Raw genomic sequence first — 14,834 nt, forward strand, 5'->3', positions numbered from 1 at the left:
CAGAGCAGCCTGCCCAGAGCAGCCTGTGGAGTGTCTTTCTGTGGAGATATTCAAAACCCACCTGGACATGTTCCTGTGTGACCTACTCTAGGGGATCCTGATCTGGCAGTGGGGTTGGACTAGATGATCTTTCGAGGTCCCCTTCAAACCCTAACATTCTGTGATTCTCCAAAGAAATCCAATATAGAGCATGGAAGGGGGGGAAGGTTTCATGTGGAAGAAAGGTACTGTAAAGAGAAATGGAAGCATCATCTATAGAGACAAAACCAAAGACCTGATAATTTGATAGGAAAAAAAAAAAGGAAATTAAAATGTCAGTGTGACAGTTTTAGGCTATGCCTTTAAAAGTTAGCTGCAGGGTTTTGAGCAGGAGAGTGGAGAAATATAAACAAATCTAGAGTTGGGTGTAAAAAGGAAAACAAGAGATTGTTCTAAACTAATTTCATTGGTCAGATGTGTGGGATGTATGCTAACAATCTCACATTCCTCTTCATTCCTTTCTCTCTCTTCTGGCTGTTGAGGCTGCTGTCTGCACTGCTGGGAGGATTTTATCGCTACTAGCTGACCTTGCAGATAAGACTGAGAACTCTCTAACATCTCTTTTCTAATTAAACAGAGAAAAGAGGGGGAGGTTAGGGAGGGGAAGCAGAGCAGTTGCCCTCCGCTCCTTTTGATGATCCCAATAGGGGTTCAGGGGGGTTTCCTTGCTCTTTTCTGATTGTAAATACCTGTATAATATTGTAAATACTGTATATTGTACATATTCATTGCATTCCATTGTAGAGTGTAGTTTTGCTTGTAAATATAGCTTCCATTTGCTTTCCCCAACTGAGTGAGCTGAGTTTTTGTTAACACTAGTGGGCCAAACTACCACATTACACAGAACAATTGGCGCCCCAGACACTTCTGCAACTCAGTAAAACCAATGAGATTTGAAAACTCCAAACCCAAAGATAACAACCCCATCAGAATTAGTATACTCTGGATGCATGCAGAAAGAGAATTAAATTCTAAGCTGGGATCTTAAACTTCAGAACACAGAGTACATACATATCTTAATGGTAGATCTGAAAATTAAGTTCAAAGTGTATTTCTCTATAAGGAACATGTGATGGTCCAGAGGCCTCATAAAGCAGTCTTGTAGAAGACTGTAATCATTTAGTTTTCTTTTCTCGAATGTGTAAAAATTTTACACACAAAAGGAGTCTTAAACTTCCCAGTTTAAAAAAAAACAAACCATAAACTGAAAATTCATCCTACATTGAAAAGACCTACACCAAGAGCACTATGAAGCATCATCCAAAATAAACATCCACAAGAATGAGATGCTTACTTAGCTCTGTTCTCTGTCCACAAAATACAAAGTGGTTCTATTGGAGCCGTACAAAACAAAATTACATTTATAAGCCTGAAGAGGGTTATCTCTCAGTTATTTGCAAGCATTTTCATTGCTTTTGGTTTTGCCCTAAAAACCTAGGTTTCTGGAAAACTAACAGGTGAAATCTATTCAGACTTGGCCTAAAGTTTTGTGGCTATCCTTAACATTAATTTGCTTACTCATTCAATGGACAATAAGATTCCAAAGTAACTATATTTTTGCTACTGAAAACATTTGTTCTATAGCATGAGTACCTACGACTATGCTAATATGTATGCCAAAGTTTCTCAAGCAGGCAGCTCCAAATGTCAGATTTTTAAAACAATACATAAAAATCATCTCTTGAAGCTTAAACAAACTAAAGTTGCAATATTAATCTCTTAAAACAAAACTCAGCTTTCAGATACTTGCAAATGTTGCTTTAAGAAAGAAAATTTATGTCACATGGCATTCTAGCCCCATATTCTTGTGAAATTTCACTCTCTAAAGTGTAACAGAAAATACTTACTTTAAACATGGGACATTATCACGAAGTCCATCAGATGAACTGCTACTAGTAGATGGATGAGACTGAGGAACAATGGACTGAGGATTGGAACCTGTCCCTGGAGTTGGTAAAGGTGGCACCTGTTCCCCATCTGGAGATTCAACATCATTTATTTCATATAACAGACGTACTTCCAGCATCTGTAAAGTGAAAAAAAAAAAATAAAATAAAAAAAACCAGTAAACTCTTTCAAAAAGCTAGACATGAAATAAGTGAAGTGCTGCTGAAAATACTAGTGATAAAAGTGCCATCAAGGATTTTTCTGTCTTTCACAAGATAACAGTTTCAAAACCAGCACAACATATCATGGCAGTTAGTGTTCAAAAATAGTCACACCATCTACTGTACTGCAGACTGAGTATCTCAAAATTACTGAAAACCAAAGATCTAGTCTGTTTTCCAATACTTAGAAGGTCCCTGCTTAATATTGGAAAGGAAATAAATACTGAACCCATTTAATTATCATTCACTGCACATAATAAATTAACAGCTATGAAGATGACTTGCTTATGTGTTTCAGGAATGCCAAAACTAAGAGGAGCTGAAGGCAATCAGACAACTCTGATTTATACTATTGTAATACTGTACATATGGAATTTATTTCCAAGTTTGGCATTGCACTGAAGATGAGCACACATTTTGAAGAACTCTAAAGTTCATAATGATTTCAGATTTCTGCCATATCTGTAATAATATTAGTATTAATTGTTGTGCAGTGTAAATACAGTTTTTAACCATTTTAATCTTGACACCTGCAAAGCAGAACTTAACTCTTGGACTGAAATAAAACACTACATATTTTACAGCATTCCTAGTAATGAATAGTTTGCTAGAGACTGATTTATAAGATAATTTAGGAAAAAATCCTCCTTCAGAAAGGAATGTACTTGTCATTCTTTTTCTTCTGCTCTTTACTTATGTACATCTCCTTAAACTGAGACTTAGACTGAGAGGACATGCTGAAGAAAAACTCCTAAACAACTACATTATGATTAAAGCTATACCTAGAACATACAACACTTTATAATGAAATGGCTTCGAGTTAGCTTTCAGCTCATACATTCAGTAAAGTTATGTGTGCCTGATTTTACAAGGGACTTCTCAAACTCTTGTACAGAATAAACTAGTGCTATGGCAATGCCCTCAAAGTACCTTTGAGCATGCCTGGCATGCTTCTAGCTCTGTATATTGCAGTAGTTTTGACAGGACAGATGGTAATTATTATGAACCAAGAGGAAAAAAAGGAATGGACTCCTTAAATGATTTGACAAACACGTCATTCACTTCTATTTTCATTTTACCTTTGACACTAAGTTCTGATCCACTATTTACTTTACTATTTACTAGATAGAACAAAGAAATATTACTGGCTGCAAAACCCAATGAAAATCAAACTTATTTTAGCCACAAAGCTAAAAACATGGTTATGCTATTTACCGGAATGACTTCGGTTGTCACTTCCTGTTTGCTGAACCTGTAAATAATCACATGTGCAGAAACTCCAGCTATACACAGCATTCTACTTTCTGGACACCATGAGATGATCTGAATAGCATAGGGATCTTCATCTACTATATCTGTGTTTGGCCTGTCATCTTTATTCCGTGATTTTTCAAATACTTTGGCTGTTTTTAGCTTGTAGAGTACTTGCAGCGTTACTAGGAACAAACCAAGAGAAATAAAAGTTAATTTTAATCTTAACAGATAATTTTGCTTGTTACCCTTTTTCATTTAGAAACTTTTTTTTGCAGATAAAGCCACTACATGCAACAAAAGAGAGCAGAGTAGAAGCACTTAGTATCTGTGTTAACTCTGCCTGTGTAGTGCACCACTTGCCCTGTACAGGAAACCTCAAAAAATTCAAACCCTCAATTTTCCTGACAGACATGTAGTAAGACCTCAAAGCTTTGCAAGGCTGATGCTTAAAGATCTCTTTATAACAACATGTATGTTGTTTTATGTGCTATACCCACATATTAAGCCTATCCATGCAATGATAGCAAAGTTCCTTTTCTTTCTCCTTGCAGTATTGCAAATCCATGGTTTTTCACCTGTGTCTTAGACCTAACAGCTCCAGTTCCTCCAAGCTTTATTTTCTTTTGTCTGATCATTCAGAAGTGCTGCCCTCTGATCAGTCCATATTTTTCCCTAGTGTTTCCTACAACTGTTCTATTGAGTCCTTGCCCAAGCTTAAAACTGTTAAAGAATGTTGGTTTTACAGACATCCCACTTATTTATCCCAATGATAATCCATCATACTTTTTTTATTTTTTCCCCCCAGAATACAAGTACTGAGTGCAAGGCATTGATCCTATATTCAAATAAATTGCCTTTGATGCTGTTCAGGTATTAGTAATACCATTCTCAATTGTAATCCACATTCTCTTACATTTTCTTTCAGCTGTCTTGATGTTCTCAAAACTCAGACATATTCTCTAGTCAAGGGCCCAAATCACTGTTACAAATACTAATAATGTAATTAGGAAAATTAAATTTACAGCATCCTTTCTCCTCTTCCATATTGCAGTGTTGTTACCTGAATCACACTTCCCTCACTCATCAGTAAACCTGCACTACTAGAGAGATTTAAATAGCTTTAAAATCAAGATACGGGATACTTGCAGTTTTTGCCCCTAACAGGTTTATTTTTCTGTTTTAGAAAGAAACTAAGTATCTTTAACAGAATCTCCTTTTGACAGATCTGTGCTGAAGAGAATTTTTAAACCACACAATCAATCAGGTTTCTGGGTCTTCCCCACCCCCTAATTCCACCCCCACCCAAAAGTGAAATTAAAGATCTCTAACACTCCAAATACTCCTCCTCTCAGTTTTTAAACATATACATTACATCTGTTCCCTCCCACACCCACACATGCCTTAGCATTTTGGACTCTTGCCAGTCATCCGTAAGTTTTCAAAGAAAACTGATAATGATCCAAAGATTGCTTCAGATAGCTTTTAAGTACCAGGAGTAAGGCTAGTCAGAACCAGATTAATTAAAGCATCTAATGCTGTGCAGGCCACTAATATCAGTTCTTACTGCATTTCTCACTGCTAGCTGTGGAGACCAGATGCAACTAATCCTTTAACTGAAAGGAAATGTAAACCAGTATCAGACTCTTCAAGCCTGTTCAGTGTTCCATCAACAGAAAGTGTCGTGATTTTACTTCATGTTCTTCTGTCTGTCTTCACAAATGCATAGATTCTATGAACACAAACTACTACTGGTTCCAATTCTCATTTTCAGATACTGTAACTTATGGGGAGCTGATGTCTTGTAAACACATGCCTCTCTCCTGTCTAAAAAGACAGGAACAACTTACTGAAATTAACTTGTGCTACAAAGAAATCAATTTGCCTGTTATGCATCTCTGTGCTCAATGTGCTTTAGAAACGTTCTAACTGTTTTTTGGAAAAACCTTCAAGTCTCGCTGCCCCTTGGATTACCAGGGCATTTTCGCTGAGGTGACAAAAACAGTGATTAAGTAGTACCATTAATTTTATTTGATTTTAAATCAAAGTTTCCTATGGAGTTACTAACTCTACATGAGGCAGGAAATAATGAGAACGACTAGTCTGCAATTACATTCCATTAGAGAAGTGAGTAAGTTTAGATAACTCCTATTTCACAGTGAAAAAAAATCTCTACTGAAAACACTTACTTGCTGAGGCATCCCAAAACTTGATTGACCCATCAGCATGCCTATGAAATATTAAACAATTAACAAGATGGTAAAATGGTTAGTTGGAGTGTTAGAACTCTGCTACCAAATAGAAAATATATGGCTAACATTATTTTTATTAGTATGCTTAGTGACACCTTATTTTCACAATTTGTTTGAAGCCAGTGTTTTACAAGTGTGCCACAATTCCGTTTGACAGAAAGGATAAAAAGACATTTGGAGGTAAAGCCCCTAAAATTCCACTGTTACTGTTAATTAAGTAGATTTCAGTTACCTCCATTACCCATAAGCAGTTTGGTAGAGCTTACCATGCGTTACTTCTTATAAGATGCTCTTTATTTGGAGTGACATGTGTAAAGGAGATGCCTAAATATACTGTATTTCACTGTAAATGAGTCACCTAACTTGTTTATTTGTCCTCAAAATTGAGATTCAGATGACTAGATTTTTTTCAGGACTGTGCCTCAGTCTCTGCAATGTATAAAGTATAGTACAGTTGAGATTAATTCTCATTAGTACTAATGGGCTGTTCTAAAAAAAGCTGTAGTAGTGCTCTCAGTTTCAGTGATGCACTGCACAGTTAGAAATGAAATGTTGCTTACATTTCTTAGAGTAGTATTAGAAGGATCCATCTTAAAGGAAATCAAAATGAACAGATTTCAGTATTTGGTTGTCCTTTTTGAAATTAAAAAAATGGCTTCCCTTTGAAAACTGAACTCAGTAACTACTTAATGGACTTCCTATGCTTTAAAACATTACTCAACTATCTTCCAAAAGTTAAAAGAATAAAAGATGTTTCATTCAGGATATATTGATAGCAAATAGACAATTGCAAAAACCACATCATAATAATCCCTGCAAAATACCTGCTAGGAGTTCACTCCTACCTTTTCTTCCACTTTTTCCTTTAATGTAAATGCCTCAAGATTATGCAAATTACTTGTCTGGTAAACATAATTTCTTAAATCATTCAACCACTCCAGTGACATTGTTGCCTGTATGCAGAAAAAAAAACCCTCCCCACTTCTATTTAATCAGCTGAAAAGTTATTACTACACTATGGTGTCACTTACCCTGTAATAATTATCTCTGGATAACTCTGAGTGATCAAACCCCAGTTGCCTCCACTGATAGGCCATTCCTGGAAGGTTAACAAAGACACTGAGAAACAAAATACCACACGGTGCAAATCTAAGTCACTGAAAGTACTGCAGACTCCAGTACTTCATATAACTTCAAGAAAAGTAGTGAAGCATATCCATTGCAGAGAAAAAATCCAAACCAACAAAACCCCCCAAATACTACAAACAACAATCCCTGGCTCCAGAAGTCCCTTAGCTTTCAGTGGTGTGGCAACTACTGGGAATGTATCGACAAAGTGTAACTCTATAGGCATGATGTATGCTATCTCCTCCACAGATATCCACTATTGGCCATTGTCAAAGGCAGGATGAGTCACATGGAGCTTTGGTCTCCTTATGGCCATCCATGTTTTTAGAGCTGCTGATTTTCCATATTTTCAGACATACATATAGGCACTAGATGTTGTACCTTCTTACTGTAACCTTGACGTTTCTGTCGAGCGCCAACTGAATAGAGTGCAGGTATGAGGTCCACAGGGCAATCAGCAAAATATTCACAACAGGTAACTGGAGATTCATGAATAGTCAAAGGATAGGGATTCTCAAATATAGGGTACCTTTATTGGATAAAACAAGAAGTCTGTTACTCAAGCATTTTATTTTATTTATTTATTTTTTTAAATGTACAGAATACAAGAAAGTCACTCAAGCCCAAGCTTGCATGCCTCTTATATAGAGGAAAATAATTTAAAATGAGTTTAGGAACAAATGTGATGCAATTTCACTGCTTACCCACTACTCTATCAAGATACTGTAGTACTCAAACAAAACCTGAAGTTTGTACTCTTTCTAGGATATTTGTAGAACACTGCTATTCCCTACAGTTTTCTATTTTTAAAAGCCTACTATTTCAATGATTTGAGCAAAAAGGAAAAAAAAGGGAAGTTACCAAGTCCTAACTAGTAATTTGGAGTTTGGAATTTATTTCCAATACTTCAGTCTGTTCTTCCACAGAAAAAGACATGAAGACTCTACAACTTTGTATTATTACACTGTTCTTAAACAGAAAGTTGTCCAACATTTTTCATAACCAAGTTACATCTCCAGGCTCATTCTCATAAAGTTATAGATAGCAATACTCAGTCACCAATTAGGAGTAAGCACATATATATACATACCCCACCACCACCTCCGTCAGAACATTGACAGAGCCTTAATAAAGAAAAAGCCAGTAACAGGGTTTAAGATCTTTCAGAGGCAAAAAATGATACAGCTTCTCAACCCATTTAAAAGAAAAAGTAGCAACAACTAATGAAATTCTGCATACCACTAACTTCATACAGAGCTATCTATAACATTAAAATAATCTCCTAAAGCTGAATGAAAGAGACTTCATTTTGGTAAGATATGACTTGTGTGATGACAGAAGGCAAAAGAAAAATCTCTTGTAGGAAAAAAACCATAATCTATTAATAATGTTTTTTAGGTGTGAAGTGGTTAATACTTCTGAAGTTGATCATAACAAAGAGTATAGGTCTTCTAAAACACAAAAATGCTGAAAACTTTTTAAACAAATAATTAAATAATACTTAACTTCCACTTTCGGCCTATTAATTCCAGAAAAACAATAATAAAAGAACAAACCCAAACACCTTCTATAAACCTTTTTACTTCAAGCTTATTAAAACTTGTTTTGTTAACCTTTCAACATGTGAACCCTGCTTGTTATAATACAGATCCTTCTCCCACAACTGCTATTGGTCCAGAAAAAAGTTTTGGATACAGCATATGGCCACATAACACGGTGAAAAAAAAAAAAATCTAAATTAAAATCACTCAGTAGCTTCAAGAATATTAGGAGTAAAATTGACCTTCCAAATTCAAGAGACTTAATTATTGAAGGTATCACCACTGACTTTGAAGTTACAGGTTTTTATTTTGCCCTACAAAGACATTTTTTCACAGATCCCTCCCTCCCCCCCGCCTTCATTTGCCATTGGTGAATTCTAATATGGAATACTACAAAGACCTTAACTATCTGGTTCCTCTTCATAGAAAGAGTTATTGGCCATTGGAATGTGCTTCCCAGGGAGATGGCGGAGTGGTCACCATCACTAGAGGTGTTTAGGAGGAGACTGGATGGGGTGCTTGGTGCCACGGTTTAGTTGATTAGATAGTGTTGGATGATAGGTTGGACTCCGTGATCTCAAAGGTCTCTTCCAACCTGGTTAATTCTATTCTGTTCTCTACTACTAATCCCTTAATGGTTGTTACTGTTAATTTCAAAATCCTTGATAAAAAATTGTAGGATTTAGAATTTTTAAATTGTTACCCAATATAGTATACAGACTGTCCCATGGGCAAAGTAGCAAGAGACTCAAAGTGTGTTAGGCAGGTAGTAGTGAAAAGACTTATGGATACTACTTTTAGGCAAAGTTTTACTGCAGTAGTAAACCAAGGAGTAGATGTTATGTATATGATATTTACTACAACATTATTGGGTTACTTTATACAATATAGGTAGCAATCCACTTAGCAAGAAAATCAGCAAATTCTTACGTGATGACAGCAACACTCACCATCAGCCAAAACTACCTATCTTGCCTGAACAGTTGTTTTCCCCTGCTCCCTTCTCCAAAATTGCAAACTTCCCATTCACAACAATAAAAAAGCAACTTCAACATAAATTGTGATAATTAAAAAGCAGTAGTGATCTATAAGTGACTTCCATTGGTCAACCAAGCATGGAAAAAGCTGTATAATATTCTACTAATCTATTAAATATTAACTGGACAGAACACAATCTATAAAGATTGTCAGTCCTGCTGAAGAAGTCTTACCTCTAATATTAAGTTTTTTTAATGTTCTGGACAAGGAAGGTACTATGGTGTACTAAAAAGTTATACAGCACAAAATGCTGAACACTGCATCCAACCACTAAAAAGAATAGACAAGATTCTTACCCATTTTGTGCAAGGTCAATCAGTACTAAGTCCTTTTCTAGGAGAACAACTACAGCATATGGTTCTTGGAAGTCTGAAAACAAGGAAGAAGTTAGTTATTGATATGTGTAGTTCTTGCATGCACAGCCTCAAGAATGTGATCAGTCAAGAGTAGAAAAGGCACTCAATATAGTTTCTGAAGAGCAGGTGCACACTCACTCCCCCTGAATACACCAACTCTAGTTTGGAAAAACCACCTGGTCACTTGAATTCAGTACTCCCTACTCCTCAATTTACTAGAATAATTTCAATAGCTAAAATAGCATGAAAAGGATCATGCAGAAGAACTTGTGAAGCAGTATCTTTGAGAAAGTGGTATGCACTGAACAATGACTTCCTTGCAGCCCCAAACTGTTTTTCCTTATATTTGGTGGAGTTTAAATTCGAATCGCTTACAAAATACATTGAAATACAGTTGACTGGACACAAAAATAAGAAAACCAAGAGTGTCTGAGTTTATCTTGTCCTCTTTCAGGCAAACCTCAAATTCTGATTTTATACATTCTAATGGAAGCTGGCAGCTAAAAACATTGGAGCCATCATCAATATAACAGTCTTAATCCAAGACAATTTCCTCAACTATGATAAAAACACCCCTTCTGCAGAGTAGAGATTACAGGTTAGTGAAGAAATTCACATGGCTACTGGAAGAAAGTCACTGGAAGTTGATTGTGTTCAAATAAACATTGAGCACTTCTACTGCAGTAACTGTATCTTAAAATGGAAATGCTCCTTTTTTGTCTGCACACACAAAAAAAGAAACAAAACATGCAACCAGTAATTGGCATTCTTCTAGAAGTAAAAGAGGTTCTAAAATGAACTATTCTATTATGATGTTTTGGGAAGTAAAACATACTTCAGACAATAGGAATAACGGATGTTCATGCTGCAGCCTGATCTCCAGAGATAAAACAAAGGCAATGCAAAGAATACTTAGATGAAGAGAAAGGGTCAAAATACTGAGAAAGAGAGCCTACCATTAGGATATGGTGTTTCACAGAGGGTTAGAAAATCAACAATTGAATAATCCATTTCTAGCACTGCAGTACTTTTCCCATGCATAACTGTTAAACACGGCCTTCTTCCTACAGTGTCATACGACAAGCCTCCTGAGAGAATGATGAAAGGCTCTCTGGAATAAAGAAGAGGTATTTAGGATCAAGCCAACAAAATAAGTTAAGAGACAGGGAAGGTTTTGTAACCTTACATTGTTATAATAAAGTTGAATGAGATATCATTAATCAGAGATATATTAAAGATAGTGCAAATCAGTTCTCCATGCAATATGTAACTTGGGTATGCATTTCAAAAGTTAAGCTCAAGTCAGACATTTCTTCCCAACCTTCTGTTCTATATTGCTTATTTGACCAATATTTGCAACTGTTAGTCAAGACAAGATTTTTTGGTTAATGTCAGAATGGTTTCTTTACTACTGAACTATAGATTCAGGTTTACCAACAGCCCAATTATGCATACCACAAAGCACATCAGCACGATCATGAAACAACAGTCCATTTACATACTTGTAAATAATTACCCTACATTTTGAAGGATGAACAATTTTGTAAATAGCACAATTTGGCAGTCATAAAAATATTACACTCTTGAATAAGCAAGCAGCTGCCTGATAAACTTCAAGGATACAACATTTTAAGGAGCAAGGACATAAATAAATGTCCATAGTTCTCTCATCACACTATTACTCCAGATATTTTATTCATTTACCCCTGTCACCATGCACAAAATTTAAGGAACTAGTATGTCACAGACTGCTCCTACTGAATAATTAAATGGCTGAATAGCAAAGTAAAATTGTTTTTCAGGGTTGAGAAAAGAAATTAGAGGCTTCCCTTAAAAAAAATAGTAAGTCTTTAGAGAAACATTTACACACTTGTCTAATATGCACATACAGTTTAGTATTTCATATATTGAAAAAAGATGGAGTAAACATAGTCATTGTACTAGATATTTCCTTCTTAATAATTTTAATAAACTCATTTTAATAATATTTATACTTAAAATAGGGTATAACATATTTTAAAGAGGAGACTGGCTGTTTATAAGGACACAACTCAAGAAAATTTACCGTTTATTGACTATTGCCTAATAGTCCAGGTTACACTTCTGGGGGAAAAATTGGTAGACCGTAAAACTCCTTTGATCTACTTTTATGATAATTTGAATTAGGAATCTTACCATTTGCATCTACTTTGGAAGCAACTAGCATGTGAGTATCTTCCCATACCGTCTAAATGGCTTTCATTAGCTAGCACTTGAAACATAAGTGTGACAGATTAGGTACATGCTTCTTCCTGAAAACTGTGCATTGAATGGTTCCGCTTATGCACACACTGCTGTTCATAAATTCAATGCATGGCTTAAATGTGCTCTGTTTGTAACACTGAAGACAAAACCGACTGAGAAACTTTCAGTTTCTTCTGCCTGATCCTTCAGAAAGCCCTGTGACTGAAGAGTTGATAGGACCAAAAACTTGTGCTGTTTGAGAAACATGCCTTAAAGGAATGGCTGTAAATTAGACCTCAGGTCTACCACGTTCAATGTCATGCCTCTAACAGTAGTCAGAACTGTATTTCTAAAAAAGGACTAAGTTTTCATTCTTCATACCAGAACATGTTTTATCATCAAGCCCGTGAAGTAAAAGGAAGCAAAAAGGGCAAACTTTAATCTAACCTGTTATTTTTCAGGACATCAAGGAACAGAAAAACACTGGTGCAATGTTCTTACAGTATGTCACTGACCTGGAATGGTTTATTGCAGTATTTGTCTACACAAAAATAATGAGTTTTTAAAAGTCTGCCAGATCAAATTTCAGAAATTTGTAGACTTGTGGGTTCTCTGACATTAGCTGGTAATAAAATAATGACAAACCTCAGTTCCTAAGTTTCATTGATCACAGTGTAAACTGCATCCTGGTTTCTCTGGGGTCTATTTTCAATGTAATCACACTGCTTTGGCCAGGCTTGCCTCAGTCTATATCCTTACTGAGCAAAGAATCTAAGAGCTAAAAACAGATTACATGGATCTGTGACAGACTTCACAGATGAATCAAAGATTAAAGTGGACTTTAATCTGCTGGAAAGATTAATACAGGTTTATGTATGAAGTTTTCCTATTTTCATGAAACCATGGATTTACCATGGAAAAAAACCCTGTGTGTTTTCTAATTACATTCTTAGAAAGTTGTCTTTCAATTGTGACATTAACTGTATTAAAAAGGTTAGTACACATGAATTAAACAGGAATTATTAATTTAAAAAGACAAATAGAACTGTACTTCATATAAATAGATGAGATTGTAACTATCAAAGCTGGATAGCTTTACCTGACTGAAACAACAGAAAAAAAATTTACTATAAAGCAGTGCTCAGCTTTCAGAATTGCTATACAGCATTTTAAACAGCTGCTTCTTTAAAAAAATAAATAAATCATAGAATCATAGAATTGTTAGGGTTGGAAGGGACCTCAAGGATCATCTAGTTCCAACCCTCCTGCCACAGGCAGGGAAACTTCACACTGGATGAGGTTGCTCACAGCCACATCCAGCCTGGCCTTAAAAACCTCCAGGGATGGGGCTTCCACCACCTCCCTGGGCAACCTGTCCCAGTATCTCACCACCCAGTTTCTTCCTAACATCCAAGCTGAATCTACCCATTTCTAGTTTTGTTCCATTCTCCCTAGTCCTATCACTACCTGATACCCTAAAAAGTCCTTCCCCAGCTTTCTTGTAGGCCCCCTTCAGATACTGGAAGGCCACAATTAGGTCACCTTGGAGCCTTCTCTTCTCCAGACTGAATAGCCCCAACTCCCTCAGTCTGTCCTCACAGGAGAGGTGCTCCAGCCCTCTCCTCATCCTCATGGCCCTTATCTGGACACGCTCCAGCACCTCCAGATCCTTGCTGTAATAGGGGCTCCACAACTGGACTCAGTAGTCTAGGTGAGGTCTCACTAGAGCAGAGTAGAGAGTTCTGCTTCAGCAGGTTTTGAAGCAATCCCTTCACGTTACATTTCCTTATCAGTTAAATCTGTAAAGCTCACTTGGGGTCCACTATGAAAAAATGCACTACAAAGCAGGGTAATTTTTTATTGAAAAAATTCAGAATGCCCAGAAATTAGGTCTTGTAGTGTAGGATGGTTATGCTCAATTTTAGAAGTAAATTGTCAAATACTCGCCAGCTTCTGGCAATCTGGATGTGACAGAACAGCACATAATACAGTAGTCAGGTACCAGTTGGTTTACTTTTCTAACCATGAGGCAATTTGAGAACCAAATCCCTAACAATAAAGCTAGATAAGACTTCAAGAGTTAGTTCAGTTTAGAACTGGAAATCTTGAAATAGTCTTGAAGATAAATTACAAATTCTTTTTGAGAAATGTGGGTTTGAGCCAAACTCACACAACAAAATTTACTGTTCGAACTAATCTAGAGACCTCATTTTTACTGTAACCTCTAGGTGCCAATTTTGTCCATCCATCTTGCTAAAGAGGGACAGCTCGACAGCTAGTCAATGACAGCTGCATAAGCTACCAAGACAATGCCTTTTATTATGTTTTACAGGGAGACATTTGAGCTGAAATTTATATTAAAACAGAGCCCCAGCAAAGAATATACTTTGGCAATTTTATCATCATGTTGATATCAACCAGAACAAAGACTATAAAAGGCAGAATCTGGAGGGGTAGGAAACAGCATTAGGAGGCTCAAGAGCTTCTCTGGATTCTCTTTAGACGTAAAAGGATGCATTAAAAAACCCCGTGGAAACCATTCCAGTAAAGTTAGAAAGTAACCTATCTTTGGAGATCACCACAGAGATTGAGCATTTTAGATGAATTTAAATGGCTAGAGAACAAAGACATTATGCTCTGAGATAGAAAAATTATGCTAGCTTGCTCAGGGAATATGCCAAAACCTTGTGTTTTTGATTCTCTAGCCCAGGTACCGGAAGACTGTCAACAGTAACCTTCCTACATATATTCTCCCAGAAATAAAGCTACGGACATATTATTGTAGGTTGAACAACTGGCTGCAAAGACTTTACAGTCACTATCTGCAGTTACCTTATGAACCCAAAACTAGAAAAACCCCTACAAACTTAAATAGGTAGTCTGTAAGAAACAGAAAAA

At 36.3% G+C, this 14,834-nt stretch overlaps 1 protein-coding gene across 8 annotated transcripts in view; it reads right to left on the bottom strand.

Moving 5' to 3' along the window:
* The window catches only part of STXBP5 (syntaxin binding protein 5), a 100,164-nt gene that overhangs the window by 34,386 nt on the left and 50,944 nt on the right, over positions 1-14,834 (bottom strand). For all 8 annotated transcript variants that reach the window (XM_054162740.1, XM_054162738.1, XM_054162739.1 and 5 more), the window contains exons 10-16: positions 10,670-10,824; positions 9,654-9,726; positions 7,160-7,307; positions 6,682-6,749; positions 5,588-5,628; positions 3,363-3,583; positions 1,887-2,065 (exon numbers count right to left, since the gene is read on the bottom strand). In XM_054162740.1, the coding sequence (XP_054018715.1) occupies positions 1,887-2,065; positions 3,363-3,583; positions 5,588-5,628; positions 6,682-6,749; positions 7,160-7,307; positions 9,654-9,726; positions 10,670-10,824 (885 nt within the window). The remainder of the gene's footprint in view (positions 1-1,886; positions 2,066-3,362; positions 3,584-5,587; positions 5,629-6,681; positions 6,750-7,159; positions 7,308-9,653; positions 9,727-10,669; positions 10,825-14,834) is intronic.

The sequence above is a fragment of the Dryobates pubescens genome, chromosome 6, assembly GCF_014839835.1.
Source record: "Dryobates pubescens isolate bDryPub1 chromosome 6, bDryPub1.pri, whole genome shotgun sequence".
Taxonomy (NCBI): Eukaryota; Metazoa; Chordata; class Aves; order Piciformes; family Picidae; genus Dryobates; species Dryobates pubescens.